Source organism: Gobius niger (assembly GCF_951799975.1).
Source record: "Gobius niger genome assembly, chromosome: 6".
Lineage (NCBI taxonomy): Eukaryota > Metazoa > Chordata > Actinopteri > Gobiiformes > Gobiidae > Gobius > Gobius niger.
In genome coordinates this window covers 24,952,644-24,974,727 of record NC_136857.1, presented here as the reverse complement: position 1 = coordinate 24,974,727, position 22,084 = coordinate 24,952,644, and the positions used below count along the sequence as shown (strand labels likewise).

General features: G+C 41.0%; 3 protein-coding genes across 6 annotated transcripts in view; 2 read left to right on the top strand and 1 right to left on the bottom strand.

The window, feature by feature from the left end:
* The window catches only part of kazna (kazrin, periplakin interacting protein a), a 310,954-nt gene that overhangs the window by 228,652 nt on the left and 60,218 nt on the right, over nt 1-22,084 (bottom strand). The window lies entirely within an intron of this gene.
* On the top strand, nt 1,796-6,285 carry LOC306964301 (E3 ubiquitin-protein ligase TRIM47-like; the record flags this gene model as incomplete). Its single annotated transcript, XM_079558292.1, has 4 exons — nt 1,796-1,924; nt 2,783-2,945; nt 4,713-5,894; nt 6,278-6,285. Exons 3-4 carry the CDS (start codon nt 4,715-4,717, stop codon nt 6,283-6,285), a joined length of 1,188 nt encoding a protein of 395 aa, XP_079414418.1. The 5' UTR covers nt 1,796-1,924; nt 2,783-2,945; nt 4,713-4,714.
* Nucleotides 8,951-17,212, top strand: LOC306964300 (E3 ubiquitin-protein ligase TRIM21-like; the record flags this gene model as incomplete). Its single annotated transcript, XM_079558291.1, has 3 exons — nt 8,951-9,121; nt 10,842-12,457; nt 17,036-17,212. Exons 2-3 carry the CDS (start codon nt 10,844-10,846, stop codon nt 17,210-17,212), a joined length of 1,791 nt encoding a protein of 596 aa, XP_079414417.1. The 5' UTR covers nt 8,951-9,121; nt 10,842-10,843.

The window sequence follows — 22,084 nt, the reverse complement described above, 5'->3', positions numbered from 1 at the left end:
TTGGAGGTATTTTGATTCAATCTACTCTTCAAATACTACTGCTCAATTTGGTACTTTTTCATTTGCTTTTTAGTATTTGTTCAATTTCCAAGCATCGTGACTGTGATAACGTTCAATTAAACTGTAAAGTGGTGTTGAAAGTATAAAGTTGCAGGTTTTTCCCTTAGTGTAAGAATCAATACTGTACAGCAGGGGTCACCAACGTGGTGCCCGCGGGCACCCAGGGGCCCTTTGGGGCATGCCCAGTAGGCCTTGGGACTTTTTCTAAAGTGTAAAACACTTCAGTTTCTTGAATCTGATTCTTAAAATTACAGTTATTTCGGTTCTTGTGACTCGGTATGAGTTTAAAATAAAGCTATTTTAATATAATATGGGGTCAATATCCTATAAGTGAACAGTGTACGTTTAAGTCTTTAGGATTTGTTTTTAACTGGTCGCCCTCGAACAACTTAATGCTCTTAATGACCCCTGCTGTACAGTATATGCACTGTGACCTGCCTCTTTTAGAATTTTTTTCTCATCTGGGATAGCCACATCAATCAAATACCACATTTTGCTCTTCTTGTCATAATTGATTTGGATTTCATGCCCTCTCTGAATTATGGACTTGTGCTGTGCTTGGACCTTGTCGAAGAGTGTTGACTGTTTTTTGTGGAGTCTGTAAATGTATCTATCGTGTGGTTACTCTAGCATATGCACCACATGCTATATAGTCTCTATGCATTTAGCCCTCCAAAGAGACACTGACCACTCCTTCCCCTTAGACCTTCATTGAAGTAAAGCAGTAGAATTAACATGGACAGACGGTGCCACTCCGAAGGAAGTGGGTGGAGGACATGTGCTTGGCTTCCAACAGCTAAAGAAGCCAAAGCAGCCAAACATCTAAGAAAAGGCCAGATATTGCAATTACGTTAGAATAGCTACTTCAAAGAATGTTAATGTTAAAAATGTTTTCCCACACCACCACACCATACCAGCTTTATATATAAAGCACTTTATAAACTTAACAATTGGCCAAAGTGCTGACACACATTATAAAACAATGGAAACATTAGTAAACAGTCTTAACATGCTGAAAAGTCTGACAACCAAAAATAGAAAACAAAGACAAATTGAATAATGTGACGAGTCCCCAGACTTGTTTTGATAAATTCAGTGCAAAGTTTGACCTCTGTAAACTTCAGGTTGCTGGGAACTGTCCTGCAAAATTAGCTCAAGTCTGTACCTGACTGTAGTCAGCAGATGGAGACAGTTACAGACGTTATTTAATCCAAGTTCAGTAGAGTTAAAATTTTCCACTACTGCTTTTTAAACAGTAAATACAATACATTTACAAATGTGTACATACTACAGCATATCTGTTAAACAACTGTCTCATTAGAGGAAGGTCTATTCACTACAGGGAGAATTACAGGCCATTTCTCAAATGCCAGGATCCTTTATCCATTTGTCCACTTCGTTGACGTCCTCGGTGGTGGCTCCTCCAAAACGGAACCGAGTGTCGTCTTATCAACAACTGTTTTATATAAGAGGCCAAGAAGCTGTTTATTAACTGGTTTTGGTTTGGATGTCTAATTTTTACATCTTCACTTGTTTACAACCAATGATTTCATATAATATAAGATTACAATATTTTTTTCACGAACATGGAACAAAACTTAATAGTGAGTACAAACAAATAACGTTTTGGGAGAAAAGGGAAGGAAGAAGAACAATGTTGCAGTGCATCATGTGTAATTTCAGCTCTCCAAGGCAGTGGAAGATGCCAAACGGAGGAGTCGAGCTGCGAGGGGGCGAGTGGTCCAAGTGAACTGGAACAGCACTTGGCGGCGCTGTGATGACGTGGATTCCGTCCGAAGTGGTCGAGACGGCGAGGATCCTGGCAATTGGGAAACAGTCACTGTCTGTCCTGACATGAACCAAGGTTCAAGGTTCAACTTTATTAATGTCCCGAAGGAAATTATTATGCAGCAAGTGTCCACACATAATAAAGCAAAAACAAACAAAAAAACACAGTGAGACAACAATTGTGCTTGGGACAAAGATCATACAGTCACAGCATCATCAGTCCGGCTCTGAAGCTGAGAGACAATCAGCATAAGATCAAATAAAGTCTAATTTACAGCAGCTTCACTGAGCAACATATGATCATTTATCTTCGCAACAGCCTCTGGAATAAAAGAGGCCCTGGCCCGACGAGTTCGAGTACAGGGCATTCTTAGCCTGCGTCCGGAGGGGAGTAGGTTAAACTCCTTAAAAAGCGGATGGTCCGGACACTCCATTATCTGTTGGGCTTTATGTACAACCCTTTGGCTGTAAAGGTCATGCAGCTGAGTCTGCTGTGCAACAATGATTTTACCTGCTACTCTGACCAACTTCATCAAACATTTTTTGTTGGTCACAGAAAGAGCCCCAAACCATCCATCCATCCATCCATTTTCTTCCGCTTTATCCGGGGCCGGGTCGCGGGGGCAGCAGTCTCAGCAGAGATGCCCAAACTTCCCGATCCACACACACCTCCTCCAGCTGTTCTGGGGGGACCCGAGGCGACACCAGGCCAGCTCGGAGACATAGTCCCACCAGCGTGTCCTGGGTCTTCCACGAGGCCTTGTCCCAAACCAAGATACAAAACAAAATGTTAAAACTGACTCAATAAAAGACTGGTAAAAGATAGTCATGAGGACATTACAAACTCTAAATGAATTCATTTTTCTTAAAAAGAAGAGTCTTTGCTGCACCTTTTTGCAGATGGCGTCAGTGTTAGACTCAAAGTGCAACCAAGAATGCTTTAGAGGCGGAGCAACTTTAGCAGCACTAAACAACACTGGAACTTCACAAGAAACAAAACTCACAACAGAGAGAAGGCCGCACTGTGGAGACTGTGGAGCTCAAGGGGAATCAAACATTCAACTTCTTTGATCTACAAATTCAAACATCCATCTTAGGTAAGTAGGAAATGCTCATATTTCTATTTCATTACCTGTAATGTTCTAAAAAGAGGTTTGTGTTTGTTATATGTTTTATTTAAACTTGTAATTCCTTTTAAAGAAAAAAAAAAACATTTACCAAACAGTCTCGGAGACTTGCCTGGCCAGCCAGACACTCCTCTTTTCTGTTTAGTTTTTTAGTTTAGTTTATTTATTTAGAAAAAACAGGGACAGTGCACAATAAACATTAACCTCAAAGGGAGAGATGCATTGTACCAGGTTATAGCTCAAGTGCTAATTTCCACCCGTAGTTCAAAAGAAGAATCGTCTGGGAAGCTGCTCGCAGGCAATCATTACCCGATTTTACATGTATCGGACCACTCACGGACCGAGAGGCGGGAGTTGTCACCGCACTTTTCCAAAAACATTACAGATGGCGGCGCAATGACTTATACGCTGTTTTCTTTTGCTCTTTTGTCTGTTCTAAATATTTTGGAAAATATAAAATCCCTAAAACCGGAGCAAGAAACAGCATTGGAAGCGTTCTTTGTACAGCGTTGCTCTAATTGGCTGATGTCATCTGTGAATCACGCCGACCAGGAAATCGCTGAGATCACGCACACTCCTTGACTATATGTGTTTGAAAAAGCATGTAGTTTGGCAGGCCAGGCTAGGAGAGGACTAGGGTGTGGGGATTTTTTTTATTTTATTTTTTTTACAGCCATTGTGTGCTTAAGTAAGTCTGTTGACTGTTGATTGGGGATGGGAATGAAGAACCGGTTCTACTTCCAGAACCTGTATCCAAAAACAACAACAGCAGCAGCACAGTGGATTATGAACAGTCTAGAGACTGCGCAGAACACAAATGAATGTTTCTTTTGATCGGGATACTCTGATATGCGTATATATATATATATTTTTTTATTTACCTTTATTTAACCAGGACAGTCCCACTGAGATTTATAATCTCTTTTTCAGGGGAGTCCTGGCCCTAGAAGGGAATCTATTGTACATGTTTTTAGTTGTAGGGGAAACCGGAGTACCCGGAGGAAACCTAAGCAGACACGGGGAGAACATGCAAACTCCACACAGAAAGGCCCCGTGCAGGTGGGAATCGAACCCGGACCTTCTAGCTGTGAAGCGAGAGCACTAACCAGCTGTGCCACCATGCAGCTCCTCCAAAACTCTACAGCAGGAATCATCACACAGACCCCTTCCACTCACCACATCACCCCTGTCCTGCAACAACTCCAATGGCTTCCCATAAAACAGAGTATCAGCTTCAAAATGGCCCCACTGTACATATCTGACCTCCTCCATGTCGCCACTCTTGCCCACGCACTCCCGCTCCTCCTCCACTCTCCAGCTCTCTGTCCCACAAGCCAACCTGGTCACGCCGGGGCATCCTGACCTCCATTCCATAGACTCCCTGCCATTCAAAGCTCACCTGTTCAGACAGTCCTATGCCACCTAGTCATGCACTCGCCATCTCAATATTGTTCTATTTTAGGTGTTTTGAAAGGTGTTTTATTTGTAAAATGTTTATATGTATTTTACAAAGCTTTCATTTGAATACATTTCATTGCGGGAACAGCATTTCAGGCCCTTGTATGATATGACCCTACTGTTTATGCTCCATTCCCCTCAAAGGACGGCTACATGTGGCTGGACATACAAAGTGTGTGTTCATGGCCTTTCACTGTCACTTGTGCCTTACCTTATAATGAGTTACAACGTCACTCAAAACCCTCCTCATCTCAATGTTCTCTCTCTGTCCTGTCGTAGCGATGGCCTCTGTGAGCTGTACACTCTCCGGAGGGCAGTTCCTGTGCTCCATCTGTCTGGAGGTGTTCTCTGCTCCAGTCACTACACCGTGTGGACACAGCTTTTGCAGGGCCTGCATCAACCAGCACTGGGACAACAGTGACCACTGCAACTGTCCGGTCTGTAAACAGGCCTTCAACACAAAACCACAGCTAAAAGTTAACATTGTTCTAGCTGAGATGGTCTTTGAATTCAAAAATACACCCCAAGTTGAAGATGTTGCAGGTGAAAGAGTGATCTTGGAGCCCCAGTCCGCTGCAAGTTGTGAAGTTGTTTGTGACATGGCTGCTCCAGCAGGAAAGGTGCTCTGTGACGTGTGCCCTGAGCCCAGGCTCCAGGCACACGAGCCCAAGCTCCAAGCTCTGAAGTCCTGCCTGGTGTGTCTGGCCTCCTACTGTCAGAACCACCTCCAGCCCCACCTCACCAACCCTCGTCTTGGGAGGCATCAGCTGATCGAGGCAGTGCCCAACCTGGAGGAGCGTGTGTGTCCTGAGCACGACAGACCCCTGGAGCTCATCTGTAAGGACCACTCACACTTCATTTGTCTGGATTGTTTTTCTGCTGGCCATAAAGATCACGAGGCAGTTCCCCTGAAGAAGGAGTGTGAGGTTCAGCAGACTGAGGTGAAGGAGCAGATTAAACAAAGGCTTCAGAAAATCGAAGAGATCCGGAGCTCAGTGGAACTCAGTCAGATAAACGCAGACACAGAAATACAAGAAGGCATCAGAGTCTTCAACACTTTGATGCAGAGTGTTCAACAAGGTCTGGACTCGTTCAAACAAAGCATTGAAGAAAAGAACACGAAGAGCAAGGAGGAGGCCGCACAGATGATTGAGCAGATCCAGACAGAGATCTCTATACTGGAGCAGAGAGGGACTGAGATGGAACAGCTGTGGAGCTCAGGAGACCACCTGCAGTTCGTACAAACCTTCACTTCAGCCAAACCTGCTCCACAGCTCAACGACTGGACAAACAGAAAGATCAGTGCATCATATGATGTAATGTTGGCAGAAGCTGTGTCACAGTGGGACACTAAACAGCTTCGTCAAGACCTTAGAAAGATCATGGTCTCATATTTAAAAAGATTAGAACAGTATGCTGTGAAAGTCACTCTAGATGGCGACACTGCACATCAAAACATTTGTCTAGAAAGACAATCTAGAAAAGCGCAATATACATTTCAGAATATCAGACATCCAGATAACCCTAAGAGATTTTATTCAAAGCCCTTTGTTTTAGGGGAACAAGCTTTCTCTTCTGGCAAGTTTTACTTTGAGGTAGCTGTAAAAGGGTCAAGAGAGTGGTCTGTGGGAGTGGTTAAAGAGTCTGTAGAAAGAAAAGGCAATATTTCGGCTGAACCATGTTATGGGTTCTGGTTAATAAAGTGGGATAATGAAAAAAAGCAGTGCAAAGTTGGGTATGAGATCATTAGTTTCACCAACATGCCTGAAACAATTGGAGTGTTTGTGGATTATGAAGGGGGTCTGGTCTCTTTCTTTGATGCATGTTATTCTGTTTTCATTCAGTCTTTTAAATGCTGCTCTTTCACTGAAAGCCTGCTGCCACTGGTCAGCCCAGGTCGACAAGGCGCAATGGAAATTGTAAACCTTAACTAATGTTTTAAATAATTATCTTTTACATTTTTGAACCACTATTGGCACTTGTCACTTAAAAAAAAAAAAAGGAAAGAAACTCGTGTGGTGATGTGTACATATTATGGACACTATAGTAGTACAAGCTCAAAAAAAGTTTATCGTACTTATAATGAAAGCCATGATGGAGGGACTGTATATATGTGTTGATACAGGCATGTGATAGAAGCATCATTCTCCTCTTCACCCATATTTTAAATGCACATAATTCATATATATACAGTTGCTTGTGGATCAATAAAACTGAATAGACAAAAAAATACAGTCTATATTTTTCTATCCACAACATCTTGATCTCAGCACCTTCTTTACACCTGAAGCTAAAATCACGACAACAGACTCAAGTGAGGACTGGAATTAATCAATAGTAAAACATCTATCATTATTAGTATTTGTTCAATTTACAAGCATTGTGTTTGCGATAAAGTCTCAATGAAATAGAGATCACCTTTGCTGCTTTAACGGGAGAGGAAAATGAGTTGAGTTTACCGCTATTTGTAAAGTGGTGTTGAAAGTATAAGGTCGCCGGTTTTTCCCTTAGTGCAGGGGTGGCTAACTAGTCAGAGACCAAGAGCCGAAATTTTCAACCTTGATCCTGTGAAGAGCCACAAAGGCACCGACCATTTGCGAGATCCAGGGGTGGTAGTTTATTCTGATTAAATATAATGTGACTGTTATATTTAATCACAATAAACTATAACTTTATGCATGGCCTTTTTTTTCAATAATTGTATTAGATGTATTGGTTTTACTCCTAACCAAGATTGAAATAAATATATATTAAATAAACTGACATTTTGTTCTGTTCTGACTGGGACAGAATTAGATTTTTTTATTTATTTTTAATGCTGGGGTGTGTTTGTATGTGGGGCCCTGCCCACTGAGCCCCCTCCTCTGATTCGCCCCTGGCTGCTCAGTGCCTGCAGCTCGGTCCTGACTGGACTGCGCAGAGAGAAGGTACTCTAGGCTGCACAAAGTTCATAAACTTTAACCAGGAGCCTCTGGAGGACGTCTGAGGTTCTGTTTTAAGTTGTAATTGTTACAGTTGCTGTCACATGCGAAAGAAAAGTCAATGACTTTGCGTATTTCCGCGATACGCGATGTCGCGCTTCGCATCATTTGCTTCGTTAGAGCTCCGCTTTTTTCCATTTCCTAATTTTTATATTTTTCTGTGAATATGAGGCCAAATTTCATCAAATAACGAGTAAGCTGATCAGAAATCTGAAAAGCACAGAAGCTGATCCCAGAGCCACGATCTGCCTGTCTGTTGTTTAACCTACATCAGCTTTGAGTGAGGCAGGCACCTTTAGACGCTGCCTCGAAAACGAGGGTGATACGGGATTCATGTGTAGAGATGGAAACAGGGTCTGCAGACTATGGTTGGATTTTTGGTCAGGATTCTTAAAGACTGTTTTACAGTTTATGGGAAATATGTACCAATACTCTTGTAAAGAGCAGCAATGTATTATCCAGTCATGCAAAGAGCCACACTCTGATTGGCCAAGAGCCGCATGCGGCTCGAGAGCCGCGTGTTCGCCACCCCTGCCTTAGTGTAAGAATCCACACTGTATATGCACTGTGAACTGCATATTCTACAAAAAAATCATTTTCAATTATTATGGAAATCTGAATACAGTTATATATGTTTATATTCTTCTCGGTAGCCACTGGATGGAGACAGTGGAAACACTACAAAGAATTAAAAACTTTTCACACAAACCCCCCAAAAACTACACAATAGAGTTTATTTTTATCGGCACAAAGTCAAAGTCTCTACAGGATGAAATGCTTTTCACAAAAACATGAACTTCCAAAACAATTCCAGTTAATGAAAAACCCACAAATTAAAGGTCAACAATTTATAGAAATGTGCACAAAAACAATGTTTAATGTGTTAATGTGTATGTATAATGTGCGTTTTTGCAAATAAGGTCAGATTTATTATTATTACTGTATTGACCGAATTTATTACTTTTATCAACAATTTTCATCTTGTCAGGACAATAATGTAAGAACCAGCCAATAAAAAATCCATTCAAATCCAGGCTGAAACAGCTTATTTTAGCCGTGCATGACAACTGAAAGTATTTTATCTTCACCCTTTGCTTTTACTGTAATTAAGTTTTATATTGTTGTAAATGTTAAAAATGTTTTGATGTGTTCATATTCTGTATTTTGTTTTACTGACATGTTTGGGTGATTTCACACTGAAGTGCCACTTTTCTCGTAAAACCTTCACTGCTCAAGTCCCCAGACTCGTTTTGATCACTTCAGTGCAATATATGACCACTGTTAGCGTCAGTTTGCTGGAACTTTCCTGCAGAAATGAGCTCTGTACCCGACTGTAGTCAGCAGATGGAGACAGACACCGACCTTATTCAATCCAAGTTCACTAGAGTTCAAATTTTCCACTACTGCATTTTAAACAGTTTTGCAACAAATACAACACATTTACAGATGTGATAATACTTGCATACAATGGACAGCATATCTGACAAAAACATAACTGTCCATGAGAGGAAGGTTTATTCACTACGGGACAACACAGGCTGTCCTGACATGAACCAGGAAGTGCTCGAGAGGCGGAGCAACTTTAGCAGCATTACACAACACTGGAGCTTCACAGGAAACGAAACTCACAACAGAGAGAAGTCAGAACTGTGGAGAGTGCGGAGCTCGAAGATCATCAAACCTCTGATCTACAAACAACCATCTCAAGTAAGTATAATGCTTATATTTGATTTGTTTAATATTCTTTATGCTTTATGACAATGAGTGACATTCCAGCTATTATAAAAATAAACACAAACCACTATTAAAGTTGTAATTCCTTTTAAAGGGAAAAATGCAATAATCAGCTGTATTAGTATAGAAACATGAATAAATATACATCACACAAACCAAAATCTTGCCGATGTCACGTTTGCAATGCCTAAGCAGGACAAAAATGCACTGAACGAATATGCCAGTTGAGGGCCAGGGCAGGGGTCTGAAACCTGCGGCTCTTCAGCCTCCTTGTAATGGCCTTGACCAAAAAAATAAAACATGAAAATGAATATTACTAATGATTGTATAGTAGGCCTATATAATTATTTTAGACATTGTGTCCTTGAAAACATTTCTTTGTTCGTGCATTCACCAGTTTTCCTTGGCAGAGATCCACTACAATTTGGTTGCCCTTCTTTGTTTTTAAACACGCTGCCCAAAAAAAAAGCAGTTGTTCAGGTTCAGCAAAACTATCCGCCCAAAGAATGAGATCAACTGACGACCTGAATGACCAGGTTATTCCATTAAAGGGGGGGTATTATGCAAAATCGACTTTTTCAAGCTTTGCATCATGTTATTATGTCATTCCCTCATTAAAAACATGCCTGAAGTGTCGCCTTGGCACATTCACATATTTTTGAGTAATCTGTAAAAACTCTGATGGCGGCCATTTTAGGGATAACTTTGCCTGAGTCCTCCTAGGAACGCCCCCACCTCCTGGAGACGCCTCCGAGCTTCGTCACCAGCCGAGTAACCAACCACTGCTCCTCAGCAGAACCCCCTCCCCACTGATGCCACAGACAGCGTGTGGAGGGGGCGTGTCGGAAAGGGTTAGAGGTTCTTAAAGAGACAGAGGCCTATTTCAAGACATTCACTACAGCCATTTTGAGACAGCAATTTTATACAAGGCAGTTTTTTTTAATTTACTGCATTTACAGACAAACAGAAGGTTTCGTCATTATTGTAGTGTGCTATAGACTGGTGCTATGTGATTGAAAAAAGCATAATACCCCCACTTTAACTTCTTCTTTCCTGATGGCACGGGCATATTCCAAGATGGCAATGCCAGGATTAATCGGGCTCCGTTTGGGAAAGAGTGGTTCAGGAAGCACGACCCATCATTTTCACCATTTCCCATCACCAATACGAGATCTTGTGATGAATGTCACACTTCTATACATCTTTTGACATTGCAGAGGCTTACTGAAAAGTTAATCATTGGAGTAAATTGAAGTGAGGGAATAGCACTTCAGGGAATGTCAGATGGCATGCCAGGTATGCAGGGATTTCACAGAATGAAAGATCTATTTAATTATTTAATAGCTTATCATTTATGAAGAGATGGAGACTCTAAGCTCTCCATAGGTGAAGTTTAATTCTGTGCCTCGGTTATAAGAAATCTAAGATAAACACAGGCCAGTTTTCATCAAAATCACTGTTTTTTTTTTTTTTCTTGTTTTATGAAACACAGCTGTCTCCCTCATTTCACTCTCTTCACTGGGCTGTGATTGAAAACAGGGGCTTAAGAAAAGAACATCAACATTGAGAGTGTCTGGGCATGAGCTTCACATTGTTTTAAAAGAACATAGAGCTGAAATATTGTGACAAAAACAGTGATAATGATATTATTTCTAACCCCTTATCTAAGTGTTCTCTCTCTGTCCTGTTGTAGCGATGGCCTCTGTGAGCTGCACACTTTCTGAAGAGCAGTTCCTGTGCTCCATCTGTCTGGAGGTGTTCTCTGCTCCAGTCACTACACCGTGTGGACACAGCTTCTGCAGGGCCTGCATCAACCAGCACTGGGACAACAGTGACCACTGCAACTGTCCAGTCTGTAAACAGGCCTTCAACACAAAACCACAGCTAAAAGTTAACATTGTTCTAGCTGAGATGGTCTTTGAATTCAAAAGTACGCCCCAAGTTGAAGATGTTGTAGTTGAAAGTGTGGTCTTGGAGCCCCAGTCCGCTGCAGGAGCAGTGGTCAGTGGAGAGTCTGTGAAAGGCGGAGAGGTGCTCTGTGATGTGTGCCCTGAGCCCAGGCTGCGAGCTCTGAAGTCCTGCCTGGTGTGTCTGGCCTCCTACTGTCAGAACCACCTCCAGCCCCACCTCACCAACCCTCGTCTTGGGAGGCATCAGCTGATCGAAGCAGTGCCCAACCTGGAGGAGCGTCTGTGTCCTGAGCACGACAGACCCCTGGAGCTCATCTGTAAGGACCACTCACACTTCATTTGTCTGGATTGTTTTTCTGCTGGCCATAAAGATCACAAGGCAGTTCCCCTGAAGGAGGAGTGTGAGGTTCAGCAGACCGAGGTGAAGGAGCAAATTAAACAAAGGCTTCAGAAAATTGCCGAGATCCGGAGCTCAGTGGAACTCAGTCAGAAAAACGCAGACACAGAAATACAAGAAGGCATCACAGTCTTCAATAATTTGATGGACTGTGTAAAACAAAGTCTGGACACATTCAAACAGAGCATTGAAGAGAAGCACAGGAAGAGCGAGGAGGAGGCAGCACAGATTATTGAGCAGATCCAGGCTGAAATCTCTGCGCTGGAGCAAAGAAGTGCTGAGATGGAGCAACAGTGGAGCTCAGGAGACCACCTGCAGTTTGTACAAACCTTCACTTCAGCCAAACCTGCTCCGCAGCTCAACGACTGGACAAAGAGCGATATCTGTGCAACGTTTGGCGGAATATTGGCTAAATCTTTGTCCAAACTGCAGGATGATCATCTTAGTAAAGAGATTATAAAGGTCTTTAAGGCAGATTTAAAAAGATTCCAACAGTATGCTGTGGATGTCACTCTAGATTCCTGCACTGCACATCCAAACATTAGCCTGGAACATTGGAGCAAAACAGTGCGATATCAATCAACAAAAAAAGATGGTTCAGATCTCCTTGAATTATTTTCTTCAAAGCCCTTTTGTTCTGTTTTAGGGCAAGAAGCCTTCTCTTCAGGCAAGTTTTACTTTGAGGTAACTGTACAAGGGTCAAGACAATGGGCTGTGGGAGTTGTTAAAGAGCATGTGCGAAGAAACACTCATTTTGGTACACGGAATGGGTTCTGGTTATTGAAATGGGACAATGAAAGTCAAATCCCATGTTCTGTTGGAAATTATCATGTACACGGTCTGGACTGCATGCCTCAGAAAGTAGGAGTGTTTGTGGATTATGAAGATGGTCTGGTCTCTTTCTTTGATGTAGATAAAGGGATTCTCATAGAGTCTTTAACCAACTGCTCTTTCAACGGTAACCTCCTGCCACTAATCAGCCCAGGTGAACGCGCCGGCGCTGTACGAATTACACGTGTCAGGTATTAAAGTTATTTGAAATAATCCCAACACATGGTAATTATCATATTACATTGTGTTGGTCAGAAAGTGCTATATTCTATCTTTTTTACAATAAAGTTGTTTTTGTCATTTGGTTCTGTGGCGTGTTATGTCTTGGCATCAAAATTAATGTTCTGCCACGTCGTGGGCCAAACTGAACGCTCACAAGCATCACGCAACTTCAGAGTGGCCTTTCTAACGACTTGTCCGAGCCTTTTGTATTCCAATAGTAAAAATCGTTAAACCATCCCAGCTGGATTTACATTTAAAAGAAAGAGGGATTCATCAAGGTTTGGTGACCGCACATCCTGCAACAATATGAAAATCCTACTATTAAAGCCATAGAAATATATAAAAAGAAATTATTCAGGGCCTAGTCTAATATACCTCACATACCTCTCATTATTAAAGAACAAAGCACAAGAAAGACTACATCTCCTTTCTCTAGAAAAATGTACTCACAGCGGAAAAAATAACTACTTTCTCACCAAATTAAGAGTAACTTTACTTCTTTTTAATATACACAAGTAGAAGTAAAAAACAAAACAAAACAAGTAGTTCTGAAAGTATTAAGTAGCATTGGTTTGTCTTAGTATAAAAATGTACTTCCACATAAATGTACTTCCTGATTCTTTCTGTGATCACCTTGAAGTCGTCCCTGAACCTGTCCAGTGCGACTGTGGGATCCATGAGTCTATTAAACACTGTGTTCATGTGAAAGAGGGTCTTCCTCAGAGACGACTTCACCCCTCTCCTCAAGTTAAAGCTCATAGACAAGGGGCTGATGGGAAATTTAGTGTATAAAATGGTCGCTACAATCAGCTGTATCCTTTCTGCTCCAGTGCACATAATGAACGAGTAATGTTTTGTTGGGAGAACGTTCATGCTCCTGAATATGTTTTTTTTAAATAATGCACTGTGAACTGAATCTTCATTTTACAACAAATACATTTTCAATTAAATCAAAATTTTAATATAATTAGATATTTTTTATATATTTCTCTCTCTCAGCCACCAGGTGGAGACAACGATCACTGCAAAGAATTAAAACTTTTCACTTTTGCAGCTTTAACTTGACATTTTTGTTTAGCAACCTACAGTACACATAGGCTATTTAACACATAATACAGTACTAGAGCTGTGTACCGCTTTTATTCGATACCACTACTTCAACGACACCAGCTTTCCGGTACCGGTGCCTTAACTGTACTTTTGTCAATACCTATGTTTTTTTTATTCAATTAAAATAACATGGGTGTAAAAAAAGTGTTCAGGAAAAATTCCCAAAACAGCACAACAGAAAGAACACAGGCCTCAGCAGCGTCACCTGTGACTTCATGTTTAGAGCAGAATTTCCACTTAGGCAGTGATAAAAAGAGAGAAAGGACATTGTTACTTTCTGAGCTGCAGAGACAGACCAGATCCACCTAAGGACACGGTTTTATTTCAGGGAAACGTTTCTAAACACGAACTGCACTGTTCGATGACAAAGCAAAAGTATTTCACACGTCAAAGATCTTTACACAGTGATGTTCCCCTCTCGCTGCAGAGTAAACAACACTGCTCTGTTATGCTTTTTCAATTTGCCTAAAAACTCAAGTTTCTTATTCAGTCCCGGTTTAGTCCAGGTTTATAACCGGTTGAGTTCTGCCAAACAAAAAAATATTCAGTCAGTTTAACAGTTTTCATTTTAAACTCTTTATATGAGTTTTGAATATTGATATTTCGGTATTGATCTGCTGATCACAAGAAATATTGTTCTTTCTCATGGGAACAATCACAAGGCAAGAGACAACAATACAAAAACAAACTAGGAAAAAGGTGTGACCAGAATGAATGTCATTTCAAAGTAAAAAATTATTTATCTGTTGTTGAATAAAACTGCCCTCATTTATTGGTGTATAAATAAGACAGGATAAAGATATCAAACTTTTTCTTTAGTTAAACTTGCTAGCCACCGTAACCACTGTATTTTAAATATGGCATTTGAAAATTGACAACGTTCATATTTTTTTGCTTATTTTATTTCATCCTTGACAAAATGTCTTACAACTTTTATGCACGATTTTGCTCTAATTCTCAGTCGCACTGAGTCTTCTCGGGTCGCCTCTTGTCGAAGACAGTTGCACAGAGTCGGGTCGTGTAGTGTGGGGGGGTCACGGCTGGAGTGACGTTCGAATCGTGTAGTGTGGGCAACGTGGGTGATTTTACCGTTTCTGTGAACACACAGAAAGCAGCGGCCAATGACAGACTGATATTTTTTTCCATTTCTCTGTTAAAACAGCGGCACAAACAACTAATTTCATGGCCACAGCCCCACACGAAATAGCACAACTTTATGCCACCAAAAGTTCACAACAACCACCTTTTCAAGCTACATTTCAACCGCCAACAGAGTTTAGCAGGACTTACTGAGTTTGGAGACGAACTGTTCCGCTTCACCTCGCCGCTAACGGCGGCTAGCCTCTCTCCACTTTCTCCGATGTCTCCTCCGCCTCCTCCATCTCGTCTCCTTTTCTTATTAAATCCACTGAAATACGTCCCACTTCTTCATGTCGCCGACTTTTATCGTAGTAGTAGCAGTAGCCTAGCACTGCGGTGTTGTGACATTGTTGACAGCGTTGACCAATCGGGACACGAATACGTTTTCCCACGCTCACAAACACAGGCCTATCTTTGCGGATTTGAGTTTTTGAAGCCGGAGGAGAAATGAAGCGGTAGAAAGGACAGATGTGCTGTGAATCGTGTACTGTGTTTGCTCTTACATTTCTCAGTCTTTAATGTGAACCCCCACACGTTCTATAATCGCACTGAATCCAGTGTAGTGTGGACCTCCATTCTATATAAAATCGTTTACAACTAGAAAAGTCGTGTAGTGTGTGCTGACCTTTAGGATTGAGCTGACACATAATGATATAGTTAAAATATCAAGCCTTAGTGCGGTCCAGGGATGGTTAACGGGAGCAGATGGGCCCGTGCTCATGTTTAATGCATGGTGTCACAGAGTGCACCTGGGACCCAGATCCAGGTCCCGGCTGGAGACAAGCCCCTACTGAACCCCCAATCCCACCACACATCCAGCCTTAGAAATCCACTCACACCACGTCTGTTTAATAATGACAGAGACAAGAGTTATCTGCAGCTGTCAATCATAAAGTCAGCACAAGGATCATACATGGACTCGGTTGTTTAGGAATTGGTGAGAGCATCTGACTGGACACCACTCTCTGCCTTGTATTTGAAGGAGACGTGAGCAAAACATGCTTTGTTTTTCTTTTTGTGCAGCATTATTATTGATTGACTGCGGAATTCTTCCGCAGTCAATTATTGGTTTTCATGTTCTTTATTATTATTCCTCTTCCATCTTTTTCCCGATTTTCTAGAGCTTTCAGCACCTTCATGCTTTGTGCAATTTATGCAAGTTATGCATCAAAACGTTCCGCATGTTGAGGAGAAGGGTGCTATTACTTTTGGGACTTCTGCAACTTACGGTTTTTATGCAATCGGCCAAAATGTCGGAGATTTTTCCCATTGACTTATAATGGGGCTGCCGCAAATCCATGCTTTTCTGCACTTTTTTCTGCATTTTATGCAATTTCTGCACTTTGTGCATGTTCAGCTTATGCAACTTGTGGGTTTTGAGAAAAAATTGGCCTTCTGCAGATTTCCAGTTTTTTTATACGAGAGTTTGAAATTTTTGCATTGGTGTGTATGGGGGAATCCAGCCAATGGGGAGACTCCAGGCCTTTCAGCCATTTGTGCAGCTTCTGCCCTGAGGCCATTTCAACAGTTTGACCAGTTTATGGAATATAAAAGTTTATGCAATATTAATAATTTATGCAAAATAACCACTTTATGGGATTTAACCAGTTTATGCAACTTAAGAGTTTATGCCATTTAGGATTTATGAATTTTAAAGAGTTTATGCAATTTACATAATTTATGCAAATTAACCCATTCATGCATTTTACCACTTTATGCAGTTTATACAGTTTATGCAACACAACATTTTATGCATTTTACCAGTTTGTGCAAATTAGATTATGCATATTAAGCAATTTTATGCAATTTGAACAGTTTATGCAATTTCTGCATTCGCTTCCCGCAATTCCGCAGTCAATCGCAATGGCGCAGCCATTGCATTTCTAGTTGTTATTATTATTCACTCTGTCACTGCATCCACAGATCAGTTTGTGGATGCTAAACAACTTTTTCCAAATAAAATCATACAAAACTGAAAGAATTGTTTTTGGCCCACAGACACTAAGAAAAAGTGTTATCAGTCAGCCTGAGTCTCTCTCTCTAAAACCAAAAAATCAGGTTAGAAAACTAAAAGTAATCATGGACCCAGACCTGAACTTAAACAGCCATAACAAAGCAATAACATCAGCAGATTTTTACCATCTGAAAAAACCTTGCTAAGATCAGAGGAATAGTGTCAAAACCAGACTTAGAGAGACTTATCCATGCATTTGTCTCCAGCAGGTTAGATTACTGTAACAGCTGCTCACTGGCCTCTCTAAATGAGCTGTTAGACAGAACGCCATCCAGAACGCCATCCAGAACGCCATCCAGAACGCCATCCAGAACGCCATCCAGAACGCCATCCAGAACACCGCTGCTCGAGTACTGACTAGAACCAGAAAGTACGACCATATAAGTCCAGTGCTCCAGTCCAGACTGTTCTTTTTAGCAGTGCACATGACAACTGCATGAACGTATTTTATCGGCACTCTTTGCTTTCAATTTACAGAACGTAATTAATTTTTATATTGATGAGCTACGGATTGATTTTATCTGCCTTCTTGTAATTTTTAATTTTTGCTTTAAATAAAAAACTTGCCTTGCCTCAGTCGCCAGTTTTAAGTCCTTCCACTTTCACTTGATAATTTCACCACTCAAATTGCTTTAATTACAAGCATTTCTCAGCTGAACATGTGCCAAATGTAGGTGTACCATTACCCCTAAGGTCTAATCTAATGCATGACAGGAACTCGAAAATGCTTAGTATTGTATTAGTATAGTTTGATACATCGTAATAGTATTGAAACATGGATCTTTACAGATTTCTGCATTTTCGACAGTTTAATTGCTCTTGGTACATGATAATAACATACTGTACATATAACCTAGAATTCTCTGCACTGTAACATCTAAGGATACAGAAGCATTACCAAATTTAAAGTAGAGAAGGTTCAAAAATATAGGTGTGTAGATCTCCTTTTTCTTACAATCCCATTGAAATAATGTTTCTCACCTCATACATTTTTCTTTGCCTTTATCGAGCAGTGTGACCGGCTCCGTAGCCCGCTCCCGAACCCTGCACTATGGTGTGTGAAAAATTCATGATGAAGACTGCATAAGTGTCTTGTTTTTGCAGAGCGCTAAATCTTTTCTACTGAACTAATGAGCCGTTGCATCAGGGGCTGTCGGCATATTCAGTTATTCTCATTCAGAATCACACGGGTTTGTTTCCACACAACACTGCGGTTGGTTGTTGACTGTTGGTTGTTATCAGATGTATAAATATGTGGTCTCGGAAATTTACAAACACTTATCTGGCAGAACTGAGCGGAAAAATGCATATTGGAATGAACTGAAAAGAACTTATTGAACTGAACTGAAAAGTGCTTATTGGACTGAACTGAAAAATGAGCATTGGACTGAATTGAAAAATGCATATTGAAATGAACTGAAAAATGAGTATTGGACTGAACTGAAAAGTGCTGATAGATAGATAGATAGATAGATAGATAGATAGATAGATAGATAGATAGATAGATAGATAGATAGATAGATAGATAGATAGATAGATAGATAGATAGATAGATAGATAGATAGATGATACTTTATTGATCTCACAGATGGAGAAATTGCATTCGATGAGAGAGCATCGAACTGAAAAATGAGTATTGGACTGAACTGAAAAATATATATTGAACTGAACTGAAAAATGAGCATTGGACTGAACTGAAAAGTGCTTATTGAAATGAACTGAAAAATGCATATTGAACTGAACTGAAAAATATATATTGAACTGAACTGAAAAATGCGTATTGGACTGAACTGAAAATTGTTATGGACTGAACTGAAAAATGTGCTTATTGAACTGAACTGAAAAATAATTATTGAAAATTTGGGGGGTGGGGGGAGATAGATGTTTTAATAGTACTTAATGTGTGGCTCAATTGTCTAGCCAGGATATATTACATAAAAAATTATCTGTGTGGAGTCTGTAAATATATCTAGAGCACTGAAGCATCATGTACTCTACTTCTACAAACACACCACATCCTCTACCAATGGAGCCGCACAGTAGCAAAGGAAGTGTTTCTCTGCGCTTTTAGCCCCCCAAAGACACACTGACCGCTCCTGCCCCTTAGCCCTTCGTCGAAAGTGACTGGCAGCAGTTTACGGTTGGTTTAAGCAGAGGTGAGAAGAGGTCAGATCTGTCCAATTACTCATGGCTTCCTCCTCACCGCTCCTCAGTCACTGTCAAAGTCACCACTTACGCCACAATGTCAGGGCAATCCTCGTATTCCTAACCATCACATGTTTATGGATGGCAAACGCCTTACAACCTACCAGTACCTTTAAAGCAAAATCAACGTTTCTGAGCTTTTAACCATGTTACGTTGTTTCCTCGTCAAAAACATGGCTGCAGTAGCATGGTTCTACTACTGAAGAGGTCTGGCCCTCGAGAATAAGTACATCTTCAGGCCCTCAAGATGATTTCACCAAACAGTGACCTAAACAACTGTCAAGTCCCCCAAAACACATATGGACAATTCCTTTTTTAAATTTGCGAAGAGAAGGGCCAGACACTCGTCTTAGGTGCATTTAATGTACATGAGCATTTGTAAGTGTAGGTTTTATGGGAAGAATTGGTTGTTCCCTATTGTTTTTATGCCTCCATGTCAATTTTAAACCTCAGGAATTGAACCACATCCAAGCAAAGCACTTTCCTTATTCCTCAATATCACAGGGGTCCTGAAACTTTCCCCACCAACAAGCACCTTCAGTATTCAGTTAAAGAGTGTTAGCTTTATTTACAACATCCCCCGTGCATGACTGACAGTTTCATCATGAGCTTTATTTTCTTATATTTTCATCAAAAAACCTTAACACCATGAGACGAGTGCAAAATCAACAAACAGATGTAGAGCGGCGCGGAGCTGGAGGGAAAGTGGCCACCCTCCTCCTGTCTCCTCCAGTGAAGAAGAGAGGGCAGACCTGAACACGTCAATCACGGCTCGCTCTGTAGTCTCCCCGCATCGCTCTGCCCCAGCGCGATTTAGTGGGTGAATTAAACATGCTTTCTGCCTCGAGAAGAGAAACGGTGAGAGGTGGTGAGAGGATAACAAGAGCGCACTGCCAAAGATTCAAAGGCTACAATACTGTATGTGTGGCTCTTAGTCCTATTCAGAGGTGCGTGGGTATTCACTCGATGCCTGCCCTTGACAATGACGAGGAACATTTGGACTTATTAGCGTCGCACGATAATTTAGATGGTGGCCTGAAAAAGTCTGCATTCTTCTATTTGAATTGAGCGATTTAACCCAAAACAAATAAATGGTGAAGCCAGTCCCTATAAATAAATCTGGCAAGGTATGACATGTTCGTCATAGTAATATTATCAGTAAAAGTAATGGTAGTATGGTACCCCTAAAATCTGCTTATGCTTATTAAACTCTTAACCCCCGCCTTGACCGAGCACATTTTCTCCTTTCCAAATCTAAAAACCTCTCAACTGGAGCTTGCAGCCTCAAGGCCAGCGTCGCGCCTCATTTGAGAAGACCTACAAATCATCATGTTTTTGTCAGTTTTGGTTGCTTTCTTTATCGCTTTTTTTCCATGCTCTTTTGACGCTTTTTTGTTATGTTTATGTCACCTTTTAGTCGTGTTTTTGGCGCTTTTTAATTGTGTAATTGTTGCTTTTCCGGCATGTTTTTGGCACTTTTTTGACGCTCTTTTATGGCTCTTTTTATTGCTTTTTCATCATTTTTAATCGTGTTTTTGTCGCACATTTGTTGCTTTCTTGTTACTTTTTTGTTGTATTTTTTTTCCTCTTCTTTGTCGCTATTTTGACACTTTGTTCATGAAGCATTTAGATTTGGGTAACGGCAAACTGTACAACGGCCTATATCATTCAAAATCGACATTTTGGAGCTTTTAACCATGTTGTTATGCTATTTCCTTATTAATGAAGAATGAAGCCAAAAAACACCCCCAGAGTGTTTTTTGGCTTCATTCGCGCAGTTTTCAGTAATCCTCCTGAATTCTGCTCCTTACTGACAGCTGCGCCGCCCTCTCCTGGTGAACGACTGACAGCGGAACGGAAGTGCTCGACGTCTGTAATGTAATGTCTTAATTCTATGCTTACGGCCTGATTTCAATTTGTAAAACAGCTTTTTCATTATTTCTGTCTTAACAAAAAAAACAATGTGCCTGAGGTGCTTCCAGGTCAGCTGGGGCCAAAACTCCCCTGAGCGTCTGAACGTCATGTTTGCGCTGCAGCTGAAGATGGAGCTTGTTGTGATCTATTCTGGACACAGCTGTTCTTTATTCTTACCTAACGATAATGTCAAGGAGAAAAAGAAGCGTGTTTGGCTATGAGGACTTTATTCAACCTTCCTAAAGAAGAGGCCACTCGTCAGAAGTTGTTTTTTCTCTCCGGGATTCGGCGACTATGACCAAAATAGTGTTTTTCTGTGACTGTCTCTGATGGATGTTTGGTGAACCTTCCCTAGAATCAAAGTGAATTAACTTTTATAACCAACGCGAATCCCATCACGTAAACAGCGATGGACCAGAGCGGTGAGTTTATCAAAACGCGTGTGTGTTAGCATATTAGCATGTGTGTTAGCTTGTGTATTAGCCATTGATGAAGCTGTGTTGCAGGTGTCAACCCCTTATAACTGCATCGTGAAGTAACTTCACTTATTGCTGTTTATTTATATTACGGTAAAGTTGTATGTGCGGAGAGCAGGGCGGAGTTAACTGAATCGAAGCGTTTTGTCTTCCGGGTTTGAAAATACCTCAAGAAAACACTTAGATTTATCACAAAAATGAGTGCTCCATAGTGGTAGAAGTACAATATATCATATAAATGCCTATACTTCACTTTGGAATAGCTAAAATAGCATGATACAAATCCTTTAAGAGATTAAAGAAACGCCGCCGTTTCTACTACTTCCCTCCGCCATCTATCTCCACAGCAGCAGCAAAATCATCAGCCTCCTCAGCCTCTCCGGCACCTCCACACGCCCCATGTGGGGAAAATCCCCAGCCTCTCTCTCTTATGTTGTAATAAGCGCTAGAATTGACTTACTCAACAAATTATTCATTGCAAATATAAAATGGCCGTTCCATATCATCATACCTCAAAGGATTTCTGACGTACCGGTTTGACGGCTACTGTTAAAAATTGTCCCTGGTAAAATGGTCTATTACTAACTACAATGCAAGCTGACGGCTTCTAGGAAAACGATTGACTCTGCGCTTCCCTGGAGCACTTCTCACTTTCTGAATGAAAGTGAATCTGGTTAATGAAAAATACCATTTACTCCACACTAAACGATTCGCGGT